This window comes from Malus sylvestris, chromosome 4 (genome assembly GCF_916048215.2).
Source record: "Malus sylvestris chromosome 4, drMalSylv7.2, whole genome shotgun sequence".
In the NCBI taxonomy this organism is placed as follows: Eukaryota; Viridiplantae; Streptophyta; class Magnoliopsida; order Rosales; family Rosaceae; genus Malus; species Malus sylvestris.
Genome location: NC_062263.1, coordinates 20,829,578 through 20,852,292, shown reverse-complemented (window position 1 = coordinate 20,852,292; position 22,715 = coordinate 20,829,578). Strand labels below are relative to the sequence as shown.

Genomic DNA, 22,715 nt, shown 5'->3' with positions numbered 1-22,715 from the left:
CTTAAAATGAATTCCTATGTTCTTTGTTAATCCACACTATCCTTACCTAGCCTAGTTTTACGTAAAGCATGACTTAAAATGAATTTTTTTTTATCAATGCATTGCAGAAAGCAAGTGTGGGGGAAGTGATTCTTGTGTGTGTGTGTGCGCCAAAGTCCTTCATAAGGCACGGGTAGAAAAGGAAAAGAAGAAGAATAATTCGTGGAAAATAGAATGAAAAGAAGAAAAGTTGTGAAAAGAGTTGAAAAATTTATGAGAAAGAGCTCTAAAGTGTTGTTTGTTGAAGAAAGGGTCCAAAGCATTGAATTCGACCCTAAGTGTTGCATGAATCTTCCCTTTGTGTTTAAAAGTTGATTTTTGCATTCTAAAGTAAATTTCAAGTGTCGATTCCATTACTTTGCTTGCTATCGCTTTAAGAACATTTGTTATTCCTATCCTTTCTTTGTTAGCCATTACCCCCAAGCCCTGTTACAACTCTTGACTTCAATCTTGAGTGTTGTGTGTTTCAATTTGTGGAGTTTGAAATTGATATGAGCATATGGTGTCACTGGTTCTCGCATCTAAGTAGTAGCATTCCATTCATGAGATCATATATATACATGAATTAATAATTCCAGAAATTGCTTCTTTGTTGAAAAACATATGTGAGTACTAGTTTTCATGTTTACATCAATCTTCTCACATATACCTAATATAGGGAGTGTAGTCAGAAATTCTTGTGTGAAAATAAGAGTGTATCTAGTAAGGAATTGAGGAAATTCTCTAAGGCATGTTACTATATTCAAAATGCTGTTTTAATTGATTAAATGTGAGCTAGTGAATGGTGACTATGATCAAGTATGCTCGAGGGTAAGGATCGCTTAAATCTATGTGAGTGGTGATCTTTGGCATGTCATGTTTCATTGAAAATTCCTGAGGCAAATGTTGTAAGGTATAGGTTATGTTTTGTTTATTCCGTTGTTTTGTTTTGCTCGAGGACTAGGAAAAGCTAAGTGTGGGGGAATTTGATAGGAGCATATTTATGCGATTGAGTTAGCTTGTTCTCAAGCATTTATGTTGTTATTTCTTAGTTAATTATGTATTTTAAGCTATTTTTGTGTGTTTGTAGGTCCGTAGGCCTTATAAAGCAATCAGGTGCATTTTGGTGCATTTTGGAGCAGTTTTGGGCTTGGAATGGATAGCACATGCATGGAGCAAGGTGGATGGACGAAATTGAAGACTAAAGAGGCTTGGAATGTGTTAAAAACGAAAGAAAAATTAATGTAAAAATGACAAAGAGCTCAGCAACCAAAGAAGAAACATGAGTCAAGATTACCTTATCATCATCCATGTTCCCTCCTTGCACTTAATTGCTACACCATTCCTTGTTCCCTCCATCATTTCAGATTTCATGCATCATTACTTTGAATCATTTCAACACCACTCCATTTTACCCATGCTATGCATCATTACTTCACTTTCACCTTTGAATCATTTCAACACCACTCCATTTTACCCATGATTTGCATCATTACTCCACTTTCACCTTTGAATCATTTCAACACCACTCCATTTTACCCATGCTTTGCATCATTACTTCACTTTCACCTTTGAATCATTTCAACACTACTCCATTTTACCCATGCTTTGTCTTGCACTTCCTCTATAAAAGGAAGTGTTTGTAACATAAATGGGTTCATATATTTTTTGAGATCATTCACTCCCATTTCAATACAACCTTCATCCAAACACATCCATTCATCTTCACATCCATTCCTCCATACAAACAAACCTTCAAACACTCACCAACACCTTGTGCCGTAGCAAAGGAATGAAAGGAAAGTGCTTGGACGTGCGTGCTGTCAACTTGGATCGTTGGAGCGTTTAGGTGTTTTCTTTCTTTTTCTTTCAATGTCTACTTTGTTATTTTCTAATTTTGTTGCAATTATGAGTGGCTAAACCCCTATTTAGTTAGGGGGAAGTTTGAAGCCATGAACATGCTTGAGATTTGAATTGATTTCTTCCAATTGTGAATTGATAAGTTGTGATTGCAATTCAATTATCTATTTTATTCATAACTGATTCTTGTATGTTTATTAAGGATGCATACTTAGTTTTCATGCGTGAATTAGATGCTAGAATATAAATAAGTTTCACCTAATCGTTACAAGTTTATATTCATGAGTAGTGAAGGTTGTTTATCACAATCGCGTTAATTGAATTCTTGGCAATTGTATCATACATTCATAGTTATAATTGCCTCGTCAACACTTATGATTTTCATTGAACGTAATGATCTCTAATTGTATCTCTATTATGCATTCATATAGGGGACTTTTAGAGAATGATTTGGGTTGTCGCATGCGTTCATCCAATTCAATGAGTAAAGGAAAATATGAGAGTTAATTTGTGCATCACGGTTAATTTGGGGTGTTGAGCATCATAGTTTATTGAAAAGCAATTGGAAATCGATTCATGTACAAGAGTGTCATGTGTGAAGAACGGACCTCTAACTAATCTATCCATCATTTTATTTCTCAAATTCATTTTATAATCTGCCTAGTTTTATAACTTGCTTGTTTATTTCAAATTCATCCAAAACCCAATCCCCCTTTACTTTAGTGTGTCTAATTAGTTAGAATCTGTTTTAGTTTGTGTTTTTAAGTGTTTTGAGTCTATGGAGTCTAGTTAAGTGTTTTTAAGTTTCTTTTTGTAAGTCAGTTTAGTTTAGATTATCAATCCCTCCTAATCCTCGGTCCAGAACGATCCCTACTTATACATATACTACAATTGTCAAAAGAGGGTTTAATTTTAGTGCTTCCCATCAGGCTCTGATACCAAATTGTCACATCCCGGCCCAGGGTCCATCACATCCCGGGCCCGCTCCACCACCGTAGCACGATATTGTCTTCTTTGGGCCCCGACTACACCCTCACGGATTTGTTTCTAGGAACTCATACGAGAACTTCCCATTGGGTCACCTATCATGGAATTGCTCTCGCGCGCTACTCGCTTAACTTCAGAGTTCCGACGGAACTCGAAGCCAGTGAGCTTCCAAAATGTCTCATGCTAAGTATGGATGAGAATATACATATAAGGATCACTCCCCTGGACGATGTGAGATCTTACAATTATGTTTGAGAGAAAAAGGAGCATATATGCAGCCACAAAAAAATCATGAGAAAACATGTCATAAGGTACCCTACAACAAATTGAGTGGTGTCTAAGCATTTCTACCTAACAAGACATGTTCCATAAGGTCCCCTACAACAAATTGAGTGGTGTCTAAGCATTTCTACCTAACAAGACATATGTTCCAAAAATTTGCCATCTTCACAAAACAATATCATAACCTCTCATTTCACCATCCTCCTCCAACATTGAAGCCAACCTCTGTGAAACAAGAGTTTGGTTTTCTGATATGGAATCTGTACCAAATGTTCAAGAACTGGTAAGAAATGATCCTCTGCAGGTCCCTGAAAGTTTCCTTATCGGGAATGAGGAAGAAGAAGACAAGCTACAGAGTACTGCAGACAAATATAATCTTTCTTCTGAGATCCCAATCATTGATCTTTCTCTCCTCTCGAGAGGAAGTGAGGAGGAGCTTCACAAACTGGACAAGGCTTGTGAAGAATGGGGGTTCTTTCAGGTGATCACCGTGTACTTGGATTTTCATTTTCTTTTGGGTCAGAGTCGTGTTTATGTTGTCAGACCAAAATATGAAGCATGCAAGTTCAGGAAAAAATGAGTCTATCAATAATCACATTTGGCAACATAATGTTCAACTGTCTGATAAGAGAACATTTCTCGGGAGGTAATGGACACTTAAGTTCATGCTATAATATAATGGAACGTTTTGTGCGCAGGTGATAAATCATGGAGTGGCAACAGAAGTGTTGCAGGAAATGAAAGATGCCACGACCAAGTTCTTTGAACTTCCGTTGGAAGAGAAGAACAAAATTCGTATGCCACCGGATGACTTTCAAGGCTACGGCCAAGCCTATGCGGTTGCACAAGGGCAGACACTGGACTGGTCTGATGCACTGTTTCTCAGGATTTATCCAGCACAGTACAGAAAGCCTAACTTATGGCCAATCGCACCAGAGGGATTCAAGTATGTTTCTAAATTTAATTTAAGGAAAAATGGAGACTACCTAATGTTTCAAGGAATTTGAAAACACTAGTGGATGTTGATGTACTTTAATAGGAATGTGATGTAATGAGTGCTTCAAAAGAAAATAAAGAGATCTAAGAGCAAGAGATGCCGTAAAATAACTAACACTCTATTATAAAGAACCAAGTTAAAAAAAATTATCTAAAAAAGATGCGGTAAAAGATTCTCTATTATAGCAAAATGAAAAATCACTCTTTAAATTTAGGGAGCAATTGTTTACTTACTAAACATTAAAAAACTAAAAATAAAACTCAAGGACCCTTTTGAGCAAAGAGAAAAGGAAGAGACAAGGTGTTTTAGAAAAAGAGTGGGTTGAGTTTGAATTGCTAATAATAAAATATTCAAAGTTTGTTGAAATAGAGAGTGTTGCTAGAGATGAAAAGTTAAATTGAGTAGCTAAAATAGTTTTTTGACCTTATTCACTTGCTAGATTAACAAAAAATTAGAGCTTTTCTTTGACATGCTCTAATGAATCAGAATGGGAGATTCTCATCATATGTCCAATCATAATGAAATTGAGTTTCTTTATGTTAAAATTTTATAACTTTGGAGTACGGCTACAATGCTATATTTCACTCAGAGGTATGGGTTATGCAAGATCCAACCGTTGCAAGGTCTATTAGATCTCTATATGCAATATCTAAATTAACCATTGATTTTTCAAACCTCTTAGTGGTACATACCATGAAAAAAGAATTACTAACTTTAATAAGGAACTAAAATAAAAACCACTATGTTTTTCTTCTACAAAATTTAAAGTAGTTTAAAATGTAAACCTAATTTTGACTCTAAGCCATTGGGGTTAGCCCAATGATTTTGGGTCAGTAATTATGTAATAGGTAAAAGTAGGCTGTAGATCTTATAATCAAAGTTAAACAATTTGACTATCTTGTAAAAGATTATTATTTTGGGTAATGTGTAAGCAATACATATGAGTTGTTACACAAAAGAAGTGTTAATTAACATAGAAACAAGGGTAAATTACACAGTAGCCCCTCAGGTTTTGAGGTCTATTACAACCTCATATAACAACTTTAAAACATTTCACTTTCATACCTCAAATACTATTTTATTTCAATATAATACATCCGTTAGATTTTCCATCCATTAGTCCGTTAAATGCTGACGTGACTACCACATTTGTGCCACGTGGCTGCCAAATGTGTGCCACGTGGCAAAAAAAAAATTTAATTTTTTAAAAAAAAACCTAAATCTTCCAAATAAATTATAAAATTTAAAAAAAAAATTAAAACCCATCCATCTCCTCGCAACCCCCCTCCCAAAACAAATCCAGATCCTTTTTCCCCCACCCCATCCACCCACCCACCCACCTCACAGAAACCTCATTCCTCTTCCTCACCCCCCTCCTCCTCCTCTCTTTTCCCCGAAGAAGAAGAAGAAGAAGAAGAAGAGGGAGGAAGAAAAGAAGAAAAAAAAATTTGTCCCTAACCCCCCCAACCCCAGCGACACATAAGAAGAAGAAGAGGAAGAATAAGAAGAAGAAGAGGGAGGAAGAAAAGAAAAAAAAAAATTTGTCCCCCACCCCCCGCCTAGCAACCCACCTCCAGTCCCCCTTCCCGGCCCGGCGACCCTCCTCCCTGTTCTTCTTTTTCTCCTTCTTCTTCTTCCCCTCCACCCCTCCATCCATCCCCTCCACACCCCCCATCCCACCCCACCCCGACCTCCCCCGCAACCCCCCCCCCCCACCCCCACACAGAGCTGTCAAAGGCAATTTTCAAACCCCTAATTTACCAAAAAAACTATAAATTCGATCAATTTCACATACAATTCATAAACCCAATTCAAACAGATGCGCATTTGATAGAGAGAGAAAGTAGAAAGAGAAGAAGAAGAAGAGAGAGAGAGAGAGAGAGAGAGAGAGAGAGAGAGAGAGAGAGAAAGAAGGGCTCCCATGATGAAACTGGCCCAATCGCCGAGCACCATCGTGCTCCTGGGTGGAGAAGGCAGGTGGGTCGTCACGCGCCGGAGAGGGGGGGAAGGCAGGTGGGTCGTTCTTTGTTTTGGCTTTCTGGAACTCTGATTTTTCTTAGCAAAATGGTGAAGACCAAGAAATTGAAGAAATGGCAGTGCAGCGAAAGCCCCAGTTGGTGATAGGATTCGAAGAGAGGGAAAATGATAAATGGGAGAGAGGGAAGGCAGGTGGGTCGTCGAGGGAAGCAGGCGGTCGTCAGGGGTGGGGGGAGAGGGTAGTAGGTCGTGTGTAGGGGTGGGGGGAAGGGATTTTGTAAATGTGAGTTGAGTTGCAGAGAGATGAGGGTGTGGGATGTGGGGAAGGGGAAGGGGATCTGGGTTCGGGTTTTTGTGGTTTTTTTTTTTTTAAATAATAGGGTTAATATTATAATATTGTTAATGTATAAAAAATTATTATTTTTGCCACGTGGCAGCCACATCAGCACAAATGTGGCAGCCACGTCAGCATTTAACAGACCATTAGATGGAAAATCTAACGGAGGTGTTATTTTGAAATAAAATAGTACGTAAGGTATGAAAGTGAAATGTTTTAAAGATGTTGTATGAGGTTGTAATAAACCTCAAACTTGAGGGGTTTCTATGTAATTTACTCTAGAAACAAAGTGGGGGGGGTGACTAATTAATCACCGTTAATGGGTGTAGAAAATCTAAGTACGTACTTGCAAGTGTCATATAGCTATAGCCACCCATCAATCACCCAAACGTTGTGAATCTCATACCCAACATGCATGCGATCTTGTACACTTCAACAATTAGAAGTCACCACGTACAAGTGCAAGTGCAGCTGTATAGTAAACTCTATTTTAACATATAACTTTCATTGAATTGGTAAATGTCATGTGGTTGATGAAGGGAAACTATTGAGGCGTATTCAAGCGGAGTTAAAAGAATTAGAGATGAGCTCCTAAGGTGTCTATCTTCAACTCTGGGGATGGAAAAGGATGCTCTTCTTAATCTTCATCAAGAAGTGACCCAAGCTTTGCGCGTAAACTACTATCCTCCATGCAACATGCCTGGTAAAGTACTAGGTCTTAGTCCGCACTCGGACACAAGCACCATAACCATTCTCATGCAAGAAGACAATGTAACCGGATTACAAATTCGAAAAGAAGGTGAATGGGTGCCCGTGAAGCCAATTCCAAACGCTCTCGTTGTTAATGTTGGAGATGTTATGGAGGTAAACCGAGCAATGCCAACAACATTTGCCTAAAATTTCTCATTGAACTATAACATAAGGAGTACAAAATTTTCTTTAAGGTTCAATTTTCTTTTGGCTGTGACAGATATGGAGTAATGGGAAGTACAGGAGCATTGAACATAGAGCTGTGACAACCGAAAGCAAATCGAGGATATCTTATGCATCATTCATTTTGCCACACGCAGAGGTGGAAGTTGAACCTTTTGGTCATATAGTGGAGTTATCTGGGTCCCAGAAGTACAAGAAGGTCAAGTACGGAGATTATCTGCGTAGTTCCTTGAAGGGGAAACTTAAGGGGAAATCACACATTGAAACGGCGAAGATTGGAAGTTGAACAGAAGAAAAAAAATTAATCAAATAAATGCTGTTGATAATATGAAAGGCATTTTCTAAAACCATATATTTCGAAAATGGGTTTGGCTATCTTTTCAATTCATTGCAATTGAGTAAGTACTGAACAATTGATTGGATTCCCATGATTATTTTGATTGAGATGTTGTTATTTACGTATTGTACGTGATGTTGATTTTGATTTCTCTGTTGCTGTAAGAAATTCTATATATTTCCTCTTTTATTTGGATATGAAATATATTAATTAAAGTGATGTGGGCAAATATCTATATATATATATAAGGACGAAACCAGGATTAGAAATGGGGTGGGCTAAATCTTAAGCTAATTTTGTTTAATGAATAATCTAATTTATTAGCAATTGTGTCATATTAATATTATTCCTCAAAATTCTTATTCTATAAGAAAAAAAAGTTTTCTATAATGCAAATAAAAAAAAAGAACGCTATATATATACTATTGATTAGTAAAATCTTTTGTACCACTTAAGCCCTCTCCAACCGAATGGGCTTTGTTTAGTCCCGTTTAGAATTATAACTTTGTAAAAGATTATATTTTAATAAAATGTCAAGCCATAATTATATATGATCTCCAACCGAAAGGGTTAAGTATAGTATACTCAATAATTTATTAATTTTGATTTTGATTTTATTCTTTATATTTAGGGAGTTTTAACGAAAAGTCCGCAGTACTGTTTACTTTAACGAAAAACCACATTTTTACACTAAAAAGTCAAACCTGGCACTATTCATTTTACTGTTTATTTTGTCGTTATCGTTAAAACTTAAAGTTTTCAAATCATTTTCATTAGTTTTCCTTTATATTTATAGGTAATTAATTAAACTACTAACTATATTAAATAAAAGGGCAAAAGACTATTTACTACCTTCAAGTTTCGTGGTTTTCAACATTTAATACATCAATTTTTTTTCGTCCCAGAGTCATACCTAAAGTGTAAATTTTGAGACAATCTCATACATCCGTTAGTCAAACTGTTAAGTCTTCCGTTAAGTGACGACGTGGCGCCCAAGTGGACAATGACTGGGCGCCACGTGTCAATAAGTGTTCCACATGGATATTAAAAATAAAAAAAATTAAATTACAAAATTACAAAATTACAAAATTACAAAAAAATAAAAAAATAAAAAAAAATTGTTCTTCTCCTTCACCCACCCCAACCCAAACTATGCTTCCCCTGTCGCCTTCCTCCCCACCTCACTAGAACCGAGCCCTCAACCTTTCCCCTTTCTCTTTCCTTAACAGCTCTGCTCCTTTTCGGACCAGCGACAGAGATCTGCGATCACTTGAACGCGCAATTTCACATCCCTAACCCTAATTTCTGATTCCCCTTCTCGATCTCTCCGATTCGATTTGAGAGCAGCTGAAACGACGTCGCCGCGATGGGTGATTTCAACCTAGCACTCGTTATCATCGCCATTGTTCTCTGCATCATCGTCTTCGTCTTCAATGTCTACCTGCTCATCAATTACCAGATCTCGTCCAACCCACAACAAATTACCAAAATTTAGAGCAACGTACCTGGCGATTGAGCGTGGTGGGGTCGTGCCTGGACCAGAAGAGATCGAGCAGGCTCTCAAAGTTGCACTCTTTAGGGTCGTACTGCACTTTCACAACCTCCAAGTGCTGGGTGGTGCTGGTACACACGACCTCGTAACTCGGGTTGTGCAGAAACCCCTGGTGTACCCAACCTTTGTCTTTGTCACGTCGGGTACTCGCTGAAACTCCAACTCGACACCCCGGAAGCACCTGTCTCCAAAATGAGTGAAATGTTGACCCGTGAAGACGTCGGAAAAAGTGTGCGCATTGGGGAACACGTTATCCGCCCGCATGAGCCAGAAAAGCTCGATAACGACGAGAAAGGAGGCTCGGAGACCCTGCTGGGAGTAGCCATTGGTGAGAGAGTTCTAGGAGACGACGTCCTTGTCAGAAATGGCATCAAATACGAGGTGGGGTCCGGGCAAGTCCCTGCATTTGGCGTAGAAGTTGACGACGGTGTTGGCGATGTATACGCAGGATATGGGACCGGCTTTGATGATGTGGGCGTGGACAGACTTGCCATTTTGGAGGTCCTTTTGGCAAGTGAATTAGACGATGGCAGCTGAGAAGGGTGTGCGGATGAGAGAAGGGAGGGAGAGGGTGTGCCCAAAATTTTTTATTTTTTTTTTAATTGAGTGGGTCGGGGTTGAGGGAGGGAGAGGATTGGATTTGCACATATGGGTGGAGGCCGAGAAGGGAGCGATGGGAGGACGAAGAGGTGGGCACGGGTGGGATTTAGGGAAGATTAAGTTTTTCTCTTTTTTTTTTTTAATATACATTTATTATTATATTTATTTTATAAATAATTTATTTTTAATTTCCACATGGATGACACGTGGCGCCCAATCATTGTCCACATGGGCGCCATGTCACAGTTAACGGAAGACTTAACAGTTTGACTAACGGATGTATGAGACTATCCCAAAATTAACACTTTAGGTATGACTCTGGGACGAAAAAAAATTGATGTACTAAATGTTGAAAACCATGAAACATGAGGGTAGTAAACAGTCTTTTGCCCTAAATAAAATTATTTGGATAGGATTTTTTTGTGCGACGTGTCGCAAAAGTCATGAACTTAAAATTTTCATTTGGGTATTAAAACCTTTTCACCTGGGTTCCTTTCAATTCAACTCAACAAATGATCTTCATCATCCATCTCTCTAAAAACTAGCCAGAGATGGACAGAAATCTTCTCACCGGGGTACCTTGGAAATTTACAAAGACTTTCCTAGTTAACAAATATTAAATTAGTTCAAACCCCAATATCCCAAATGAAAATCAACTCTAAAAGCATTCACACAGAGTGAAGTCTTGGACGTAGCAAACGGCAGCCCTAGCAAACGGGCTGGGCATTAACCCAACTTCAGCCATCCTGATAGCCCTTTGGCCTTTCAACCCTTTAGTCATCTCCATTTGAGATGATCTTAGTACTACGATTTAATAATATTTCTTCATTTATAAATGAGAGGATTTAAGTTTAAATTTAAGAAATGGTGAGTTGGCAACCAATTTATTCCTTAACCCCATAGTGTAAACTTGTTGTCATGCCCTTTCCATTCAAGTGAGTCAAAATAAAGCTTTTGTTTGTCCCTTCATTCAATTATCTTTTTTATATAAACTGAAAATAGTGTTCCAGGGCAAAAGTCAACAGAGTACATCAGCAAAGTAAATATACACAAGAGGTCCACTTACATAGTAAGCATAAAGAAAAATATATAGACCCCAAAGCAAAACAAACTAGGGCTCAGAACACACTTTGAAGCTCAAAACACACTATGAAGCTCAAAACTAGAAACACACTAAAGCAGAAAGCAAGACTTTACTTGCTTTAGGAACTTGTCCATCACTGTTATAAAAATCTTCGCCTACCGCTACTTAGATCTCGCCTAGGTGCTATGCAACTAGCCACTGCGCCGACTAATCTTTAGGCATTTGAAGATTAAGAAATAGGGCCTAAACTTGCCTAAGCACTCGCCGAGACGGCCTAGGCATCTGCCTAGATCACGGCTCTCACTTATACAGAAAATAAATAACTTTCATTTTGCATTTTATTTTTTCAATAAATTATAAGTCTTATTAAATCCTTGATGAACACTCATTGTATGCTTGTTTTCCATTATTGACCCTAAAAACTACCAAGCCTATGTGAAGCATATGTCGAGTAACTAATAAGCTAACTCCGTCATTCGATTCAATGTGGGATGTGCCAACTTGATGACAGAGCTTGGTCGGTGAGTAAATGTGACATGCCTTGATCTCGATATTCCCTGAATACAAAGGTAAGTACATGCTGGCCGACACCCGAAGGTGATGCAAGCCATTTAGAATGTATGAGAACTAGGCCTGGCAAATGAGTCGTGTCTGTCGTGTTCATGTCGTTTTCGTGTAACACATGTTATCTTATCGGGTCGTGTCGTGTCACACCCATTATCTTAACAGGTCCTTAATAGGTCGGGTCACTTTACCCAATGAGTAAAGTGACCTGACCCGTTATGACTCGTTAAGAAAAATATTTTTTTTTCTTCTTAAATTTGCACATACCACACATTACCACATAAATATTACTTCAAAACATTAAAACACATTTGTCGTTTAAGTACTATATCTACACTCGAAAATAAGAGCCTAATAAAAAAATAATACATACATTACTAATCTATTACAAATATTAAATGTGCAAGGATATGCAAAATGAAAGAGTTTTTGTTTTTAAGGTTGTGAAGCCTTTCTCAAAAGTTTAAACCTTGCCAATGGAACTTAAAGCTTGCATGTTATTCCTTTTACAAAATCCTCAATTTACATCAATCATCATGAGGAAATTGTATTGGAACTTTGGCCTTCAAGGAAATTAATATATATAATTATTATGGAAATTGTTATTAGCACTCCAAAATCCCCATTCTACACCCCAAACTTTCTATATTGGGAAAGAAAAATACACTTGTGAGGAGTGTAGAATGAGATTTTTGGAGTGCCAATAACATTTCCCATTATTATAGTTTATTCCACTAGTGTAAATATTTTAAATTGAAGATCGAATTTATTCATTGTATTCATATAGGGTCAAGGAGAGTAGCTGTAAAAAATCATCAAATCGGAGTTAAAATAATAGTTAAATCGTGATTTTTCGTTTTATAACCGTCGAAAAGTTTTGTCTCGTTACTTGATCTCTGAATGTTTGTTTTTTGCAATTTTTGGCGTATGCGATCTCAAAGTATATACAAACATGTTTGATGGTTGGATCGTTGAAACTAGTTTGGTAGAATGCGTATCTCATCAAAACAATAGATTCACTAACACTTAAGAGTTTATTCATACTTTCATTAAGTATAACATAAGATTTTGTGGTATCCACTAGTGTAGATATTTTAAATTGAAGATCGAATTCAATCATTGTATTCATATAGGGTCAATGAGTATAGCTATAAAAAATCATCAAAATCGGAGTTAAAATAGCTGTTAAATCATGATTTTTCTTTTTATAACCGTTGAAATGTTTTGTCCTGTTACTTTATCTCTGAATATTTGTTTTTTGCAATTTTTGGCGTATGTGATCTCGAAGTATATATAAACATGTTTGACGGTTGGATCATTGAAACTAGTTTCGTAGAATGCATATATCATCAAAACAATAGATTCACTAACACTTAAGAGTTAATTCATACTTTCATTAAGTATAACATAAGATTTTGTGGTATCCACTAGTGTAGATATTTTAAATTGAAGATTGAATTCAATCATTGTATTCATATAGTGTCAAGGACTGTAGCTGTATAAAATCATCAAAATCGAAGTTAAAATAACCGTTAAATCGTGATTTTTCTTTTTATAACCGTCGAAAAATTTTGTCCCGTTACTTGATCTCTGAATGTTTGTTTTTTTGCAATTTTTGGCATATGCGATCTCGAAGTATATACAAATATGTTTGACGGTTAGATCGTTGAAAGTAGTTTTGTAGAATGCGTATCCCATCAAAACAATAGATTCACTAACACTTAAGAGTTTATTCATACTTTCATTAAGTATAACATAAGATTTTGTGATATCCACTAGTGTAAACATTTTGAATTGAAGATCGAACTTAATCATTGTATTCATATAGGGTCAAGGAGTGTAACTGTAAAAAATCATCAAAATTGGAGTTAAAATAACCGTTAAATCATGATTTTTCGTTTATAACCGTCGAAAGGTTTTGTTCCATTACTTGATCTCTGAATGTTTGTTTTTTTTCAATTTTTGGCATAGGCGATCTCGAAGCATATACAAACAAGTTTGATGATTGAATCGTTGAAATTAGTTTCGTCGGATGCATATCCCATCAAAACGGTAGATTCACTATTACTTAGAGTTTATTTATACCTTCATTAAGTACAACATAAGATTTTGCGGTATCCACTATTGTAAATATTTTAAATTGAAGATCAAATTCATTCATTATATTCATATAGGATTAAGGAGTGTAGCTATAAAAAATAATCAAAATCGGAGTTAAAATAACCGTTAAATCGTGATATTTCTTGTTTTATAACCATCAAAAAGTTTTCTTCAATTACTTTACCTCTGAATGTTTGTTTTTGCAATTTTTTACTGATGCGATCTCGAAGCATATACAAACAAGTTTAACAGTTGGATCGTTGAAATTAGGTTCGTATAATTCGTATCCCATCAAGTTCAATGGTGTGTGTATATATATATATATATTATGTTGATTTAAATCTATTTATTTTGTACGTATAATTGACTGGTACATGGAGTAGTATATATAAAAGTAATGGGATATGTGTGATAAAAAGTTAATAACTTAAAAAATAAAATTTCTCAACACTTCTAGTAAACACACATGGTGTAATTTGTGTTCCCGTTACAATGAAAAATTTCTCAAGAAAAAAAAGGAGAGAGAGGTAAATGACATACACGTGTCAGGAACATAGATGTCGGATCTTATTCTATCAATAACAATTAACAAGTGCACACTTGATAATGAGAGAACCACGGTGGAAAAACCCACCCTACTACTAGTAGCAAGCAAAATACCACTAGGTCCCATCTTTCCCTCTCTTTTTTGTTTCCTTTTCTAATAATTTTCATTTTCCCTCCCTTTTTCTTCAAAGGGCGGATGCATCATCATGTGACACACCCCGACCGAGATCAAGGCATGATGACCGTCACGTGAGAGAGATGTAGCCATGTGCACAGTGCGGAAGCAATATTGAAAAGAAATATACGAATAATCAAAAACCAAATTACTAGAGTGCACTACTAAACATGAAGTGATAGGAGTTAGTTACAAGCGTAAACACTCCTAATCAGAGCATAATAAGTCTAGGTGCAGTCCAGTGGGACAAGTATTAGTTATACAGTACCAGGAATGTCCTACTATTATTTGGATAGGTCAAAACTGCCGACGTTCTCAAGCCACCAACAGCAAGCTTACTTAAAACCTGGAGGGGTGCAAAACAAAAAACGTGAGTGGGCAAAAACAAATGTTTTACAAAACCATTTCATTTATCAATATACTAACCCCTCGCTATAAAACATGTATAATTTTTCCCAGAATCAGGATATAAGCATATACATACTATATATATATATATATATATCAATTCAATTCATACTTCATATAATCATAATCAAATATATGCCATGCCAATATATAATAGAGTAAGCAATTTAGGTAAGAATAAATTCATAGAAATATGATATGTTAGCCGGAACTTCTGTGGTAGTCTGTACGGCTGAATTCATAGCTCAAAGTCAATCTAGTCGGAGTCACTACAATGACCTATACGGCAATATACTGCACATAAGTCGGAACCCCTAAAAATGTCTGTATGACAAAATTGGGTGTAATATAATTATGCTTAATTTTACTCTCTCATAATAGCCGGGTGATAAATCACTAATCACCTACGAGTCGGAACCATAATTAAGGTCTGTACGACAAGACTGTGCACTTAATTTGGATCTAATATGAGCATATAGTGCGGAAGGTGATATAAATAAACAGGCATATACTTCATATCTCTGGCTAAATCACAATCACCCTAGGTGCTGTTTTATGAGCTTAACATCAATCAATTACATATCACATCATCGATGATTTACATAGCCAAATATAACTTACCTGAACTTACCTGTGCCTCCACAGCACCACATTTATATATATATATGCAACCATGAAATGCATATTTAGAATATAAAAGCATTTGGCATATTATTTCAAAGTATACTTTCCTTAAAAATGCATTTCTGGGAAATATACCAAGTATATGAATATATACTGAAAACAAAAGCCCACTTACTGGTATGTTGACGGGTCGTAACCCCCGAGTCGCCCGTGGATACGCTTGTCCTCGGGATAAGTCTCACCTATATGCGAATTAACCATAAAAACGTTATTTTAAAGCACATATACAAAACTAGCTAATAACTTTTCATACAAAGCTCAATTTTGGTATTTGAATATACCAACGTGACCTACACAACCTAACGAACATCGTGATATTTTTAGAATAATTTTTTTGCGGTTCACGCACCCTCACGTGCCGGGGAGGGCACAGCCTCACGCGCCCTCACGCGCATCACCTTCAACCTCCAGACGCCGGAATAGTGTCAACGGCGTTGGATTCTGGGCAGACCTGCAGCTGCCTATTTCTCGCTCATTTTTGCACCATTTTTCACGCAATTTATACCAAAATGAAGCTCTTAATTTGTATAACACAATCATAATAATTTAAAGTTCTAAAAGTCACGGGATCTCACCAGAGAATTCCAAGAAAAATCGGCCAAACTTTGTCCACACAATCCCGACGTCCAAAACCTTCAAACGAAGCACTCCGAGCTTCCTTAGGACCTCACTAAGCTTCTTACAAGCTTTAAATTCCCAAAAACATCCATAAACAGTGCCCAAATCGAGGGTTATGAAAAACTAGGGTTTTCGAATGTATCCTTACCTAAAATGGGTACCAATCGACTCGTATGAGCTTCACGAACACAATGGTGCCAACTTTGACCACAATCCATGAAGTTTCAAGGGTTTTGGGTGATTGTCCGTACGATGTCGAAGGAGAGAGAGAGTGTGAGAGTCCGAGAGAGATGAAAGGGTACGGGAGAAAGAAGAGAGAGAGTGAGTGTGTGAGGCCTAGGATTGGTCAACCACTAAAAATACCATAACTTAATCCTAATTGGTTCCAAACAATTATGATTTAAGAATATTGACCCAAAACCACACTTAAACCACATTACACAACTAACGTCCAAGAATATTTTCGTCAATTCACGCCGTCGATAATTATATATTTGGGATGGGCTGTGACATCATGCATATTAATTATTATAGTTTTTACCCCCATCTTTTCCTTTCTTTTTTGTTTCCTTTTCTTATAATTTTTATTTTTCCCTCCCTTTTTCTTTTGGAACGGTGGATGCATAATTATTATAGTTTTTAGGGGTATAAAATTTAATTTAAAATTTAATATATATATATATATATATATAATTATTATAGTTAATATTTTGGGGGTATAATTATTATAATTATTATAGTTAATTTAATATATATATATATATTTATTTATTTATTTATTTATTATAGTTTTTAGGGGTATAAAATTGTTAAATTAATATATATAATTATTATAGTATTTTTTTAGGGTTATAAAATTATTAAATTAATTATGCTTATCGTGTATCGTGTTAGCCACGTGTATATCTGAACCAACCCGTTATCTTAGCAGGTGCTTATCAAGTTACCCGATAACGACCCGATTCGTTGTCGTGTCGACCCGAACACCTGTTAATTTCGTGTCGTGTCATATCGGGTTATCGGGTCGTGTCAGGAATTGTCAGGCCTAATGAGAACAAGAATAAATAAGACTTATAAATTTAAATATAATTAATATGAAAATGAGGAACGTGTTCAGAGCATACAATTTAACTAGAACACTAAAGTGAAGTATATAAAATTGAATGAACAAAAGAATGGGTCCTACACCGAGAGGACTCGAAATGCCTTGACATCGGGATTGTACGCCTTAATTCTAAGTCCTGAGGAGGTGCAAAACAAACATGAGTGCACCAAGTTGATATATATATATATATATATATATATATATATATATAATACTGAAACAGTTATCAACATACTAACCCCAAAGTTTTATGAAAACTCAATAATGTAATATATAATAGGATTTACCGAAACCCTAGCATGCCATAAAACTTCTCATAAAACATATCTCGTATATAGTGTGCTAACTAGTGGTATCAGTATCTCTCAGCCCGAAGCTAATAACATATACACATATACCTCCTACCAGCCATATATCTCCCTCAGCCTTATTTTATATTTCGCCCGTAGGTAGAACAGTGACCACTAGATACACACAAAATCATTGAACATAGTATTTCCAAACATAGGTATATATATTTCAAAAGCATCTTCATAGTATAAAGTCATCCATCATCTATACTATACAGAAGTGTGTGAAAACATGTTCTAAATAGTATATCGTCATCCATCAGATACCCTACAAGAACATGGGTTCGTTAGGAAGTATGGTATTCCAAAATAAGCTCAGTATAACATGATAATCAATTTCTCATACACAAAATGAATTTAGTAAATCATGCTTTTCATGTATGCATTTCTACTATTAAAACATGCATTTTACAAGGGGTCCACTCACAGATACTCCGTCGTAATGAGCTGTACGAAATAGGAATAACGGAATTGCCACTAGTAATTGCACTTAAGTACATAAAAGGTACAATTAATAAAACTATACTCAAACGATTTAATTTGAGAAAACAGACGTCAGAAACGGGTCGAGGACGTCGAAATTAGCCTAGAAGGGGTTTCGGACGAAAACTTGAAAAAGTTAACGTTGACCATTGACCGGGTCAAAGTCAAAATCAACTCTGACTGTTGGTCGGGTCAACGGTTAGACTGGGCCAAGGTCAACGGTCAGATCGGGTCAAAGTCAACGGTTGGGGTCAATCGGTCTGAGTCAAACCGGGTCAAATCGATCCGGTCAACTAGGCTAGGGTTCTGGGCTCTTTGGGCTCAAGTTTCATGGGTCGGAGGCCCAGGCTATGCACGGCCCATAGGCCTGGGTCTGAAAGGATTAAAGGGTTTTGGGTCAAAGGCCTTGGGCTTGAAAGCCCGGCCCAATTCCTTTGGGTTTTAAAAGAAAGTAAAAGAAAATTAAATAAATAAAAAGGTTTGGGTTTGGGTCTGACGAGCCTAAGGCCCAAGTGTTCAACTGCCCAAAAGGCCCCCAATTAAAAAGGTTTGGGGTTTGGTTCACGAAAGGGTTTTGGCTCGGATGCAAGGGCCCGAAGGCTTGGTTTCTATATAGAGGACCCCGGAGCTTCCCCAGCTCCTATCAATGGCGAGACTCCGATCTACCTTCTGATTTACCTATGTAAATAAAGGTACAAGAGAGGGGAAGAGATTGGTTATCGTAGTTTCGCCAAGAAAAAACTGAAGGTGGCCGGAATCTGGGTTGGGTGTCCTCGGGGTCATTGGGGTTCCTTTGCACGTCACCATGCTTCCCAAAGACGGAGGAAAGTGAGGGAGAGTTCAAGAAGGTGGTGGATATGTTGTGCCGTCGCCGGGGTGGACAGATTTAGGTGTGCCTAGGTGTGGGTGCGATCGGCAAAAGAGAGATGAAAGTTAGAGTCGAGCTGAGAGAGTGAGAAATCTAAGAGAGAGATAGTGGTAAGTTAGGGGGCTGACACGTGGCAGGATGAGGAAGAATGAAATCCAGATAAAGGGTCCGGATTAGATTAGGATAAGAGGACCAAATTGAGAAATTACATAACTTTTAGGGGAAAAGTAAAATTACAAATTAAATTTAGGGAGGGGTTTCACAAAATGAATGTGGTGGTGGTGTCGAACGCACTACTGACTCTTATCTTCCAGTTGCGGCCGAACTTGTCTCCCCACTAGGTCTCAGAGCTTGAAAAAAAGGATACTAGTTTCTTCGAAGTTCACGAATCGTCGGCACAGAGCTCGGCCTTTGTAATTATATTTATGCAAATATAAGTACGCCGAATCGGTACTAGACTGTACAGACACAAATACTTAAAAGAGATAAGTGTCTTGATTGTAAATGTGGTTCGGCCGTCTGAATGCCGAACTCTGATATGTTTTTGTGAATATCCAATCATAAAATAAACTCAGCTTTCAATGTGCCGAGCGATGTAACTTGCGACATCTCACTTCGCCGAGAAGGCTAATGAAGTAACCTCTTCCAAATAAGGACTCAAGGATTCCTTATTGACTAAGACTTAGAAAAATAACTAGTCGGTCTCGAAACAATTTTGTTAAGGCTAATTGAAGGTGCTATTTGGTCTTTCACCTGATTCTACAGCTCTAGTGCTGTTAGAAGGTGTCACCTGTTGTATAATGTTGTTAAGACTAACTGAAGGTGTGCTCGACAAAGTTAGAAATATCAGTGTTTTTTTTTTTTTAAGAATGAGAGAGTTTCACATAGAGCAAGAGTTTACGCATAACAGGTTTGTGTGTTTGGAGAGTGATTTAACATTTGCATGCAGCTTTCTATTTATAGGACTACTAAATTTTGATGCTTCATACTAGCATAAAATCTGACTCATGGAACAATACCCTGATGCTAGCCGTATCATACACTGACCATTTTCCACACGTCCCTAAAACCACTATTCTAAAAATCCTTGTCTAGTGGTTAGGGGGTTGGTTATCTCCCCGATTAATACCTAGGCATTTGAAAATTAAGAAAGGGCGCCTATATCTGTTGAGGCGCCAGCCTAGACCTCCTAGGCACCTGCCCAGCCTACCCAGACCCGCCTAGGTTGCGACTCACTTAAACAGAAAATAGATAACTCTCATTTTGCTTTTTATTTTTTTAATAAATTGTAAAAGACTTGTTGAATACTTAAATGAACACACATTATATGGTTGTTCCCCATATGTTTTTATTATATTCCAAAATTTCATAATATATATATATATATATATATATCATTTTATTTTGTAATTTATGATGAAATTATATATATTTTAAGTATAAACAAACACTTATTTATACGAAATATAATAGATTTACTTAAATCTGTCTAGTCTGTCTAACCGCCTGCCTAGACCTCGCTTAGCCCTTAGGCGCTAGACCCCAATCCATCGTCCGATTAGCGTCTACTGTCTTTTAGAACTTTGCCCAAAATGCATGCACTTGAAAGTACCATTTCAGATCATCTTCATGTGTATGTGCAATAATCTTCCACGTGGGGACCATAAAAAGCTCCCTTTTTATGTTGGTCTTATCCATGCAAACCATTTGCAAATCAATTGCAAAATCTCCTCTGCCATTATCAAAAACTGATCCTGATCACCACCATCGTCACCTGCTGCACTATTTCACCTTTATATGATGCATGCATTGATTTTAAATCAAATTAATCCATTTGTAGTTGTATTGCCGCGTGAATCGTACTAAACATCCCAAACCAGTTTGAACTAAACTTCCAAGTTTGCAGATATGATTTGCATCTCATTTATCTTGTACCAGTAAATATCAAGGTAATTCATTATTCAAAAATAATTATTATAACTGAAAAACCACAATATTATTCTTCAATAATGACAAAATTAGCTTAACTTTCCATTCAACGGTCTAGAATTTTGATCATTCAACGGCCTCAGCCGATGATGTAAAATCGGATAAACACCCATGTTTTCAATATGTTCCAAAACTTTATAATCCATATGTTATTCTATTTTGGAATTCATATATTTTTAATACAATTGTCTTTTTTTTAGTACAAGTACACATTTACTTACATGTAATACAATAAATTTAATTAAAACTAAACAAATCACCTAGGGCCTAGCTTAGGCGTTTCCTAGACGCTTAGGCGCTTAGACCTCTATGCCCGCTGTCAGACTAGTTCCTAGCGTCTTTTAGAACCATAGTCCATTCACAGGGCACAAGATGATGAACTCTTTTCCAAGTTATCATTTTTAGTTTTAAATCTTAAAAAAAAAGAAGGAAAAAAAATGGCTAATCCACATGTCACTGGATGATTGGATTTGTAGCACCCACACGAAGTCACAATATCACGCTAATAGAATAATTGATTGTTTTTTTTTTTTTTTATTGAAAGACCAAAATGACTTATGATGAACAAATTTAGGGGCCACAATTGATTTTTATTACTAGAAACCTAATTAAGGAGTTATGACAATCCCAATGACCGTTTTGACTAGAATGCCATTTTAATTTCTTTTGATAGCACCCTGGTTCATTAACCTTTAGTTAAGAGCATCTCCAAGAATACTAGTTAATTTTTTTTTTTTAGTAAAGTTAAATTTTGTTATTGTAGCTAGCTAAATTACTCAAACGTTAATTTGGCCAGCCACTACTTCCCACAATATTAGTATTTTAGCGTAAGTTCAAATATTTTTTAATATTATTTTGTCGAAACTTAATAACCAAAACCCTTTTTCTTCCTTTAAATCCCACAAATAATGCAGTTTTATAGTTTTTAATGTTTAGCAAAAATTTAACTTTTTATCTCCTCTTAACTAATTATATCATAAAGTTAAGATAGTTAGTCATTTAGCTGTCCATTAGTGCTTTTTTTTTTTTTTTTTTTTTTTTGCATTTTTTGTTAAGTATCCGGAAAGCCTTAATTAGGCTGTTAGAGATAATCTAAAGACAACAAATGGTGGGGTCTTACTAAAGAGTGCTAAGTCGCTAACCTTTTGATTAAGCGGCAGTGTATTATATAAGGGTAATATAAGATCCCACATCGTCCAAAGATGAGGATTTTGTAAGTTTTATATGTATATTCTCATCTCTACTTAGCACGAGGCTTTTTGGGAATTCATTGACTTCGGGTTCCATCGGAACATCCCATGATGGGTGACCCACTAGGAAGTTCTCGTCTAAGTTCCCAGAAACAAAACCGTGAGGGCATGGTCGGGGCCTAAAGCGGACTATATCGTGCTACGACGGAGTCGAGCCCAAGATGTGGTGGGGGCCCGGTCATCCACTGGGAAGTTCTCGTGTGAGTTCCTAGAAATAAAATCGCGAGGGCATAGTCGGGGCCCAAAGCGGACAATATCGTGCTACAACAAAGTCGAGCCCGAGATATGGTGGGGGCCCGGGTTGGGATGCGACAGATAATGTTCGAGAAACTAAATTTTATAAACTAAATGATTTGATGATTGAATTATTACTTAAATATTAATTAACGTACTTATTTCTTATTAATGACACATCATTTAGTTTAAAATTTTTTTTTTTTTTTTTGAAAACTAAAATTTAATTTTCTTAGCATTATTATTTTAATTTACATTAAAAAAGATTAAAATGCGCTATTTTTGCAACTTGTCTATTGCCGACTCTGGAACTTGAAATCCTACATTTCGCTCGGTGCAAACTGTCCATTCACTGTTTGACTTCTCTGGTTCTCGCA

At 36.6% G+C, this 22,715-nt stretch overlaps 1 protein-coding gene and 1 long non-coding RNA gene across 2 annotated transcripts; both read left to right on the top strand.

The window, feature by feature from the left end:
* Positions 1 to 3,303: 3,303 nt before the first annotated feature.
* Positions 3,304 to 7,943, top strand: LOC126620024 (protein SRG1-like). Its single transcript, XM_050288483.1, has 4 exons — positions 3,304 to 3,628; positions 3,846 to 4,093; positions 6,998 to 7,322; positions 7,429 to 7,943. The coding sequence occupies exons 1-4, from the start codon at positions 3,401 to 3,403 to the stop codon at positions 7,675 to 7,677; spliced, it is 1,050 nt and encodes a 349-aa protein (XP_050144440.1). The 5' UTR covers positions 3,304 to 3,400; the 3' UTR covers positions 7,678 to 7,943.
* Positions 4,100 to 6,970, top strand: LOC126620026 (uncharacterized). The gene is made up of 2 exons (XR_007622226.1): positions 4,100 to 5,987; positions 6,018 to 6,970. It is a non-coding gene; the product is annotated as an uncharacterized LOC126620026 (long non-coding RNA).
* Positions 7,944 to 22,715: the final 14,772 nt, after the last annotated feature.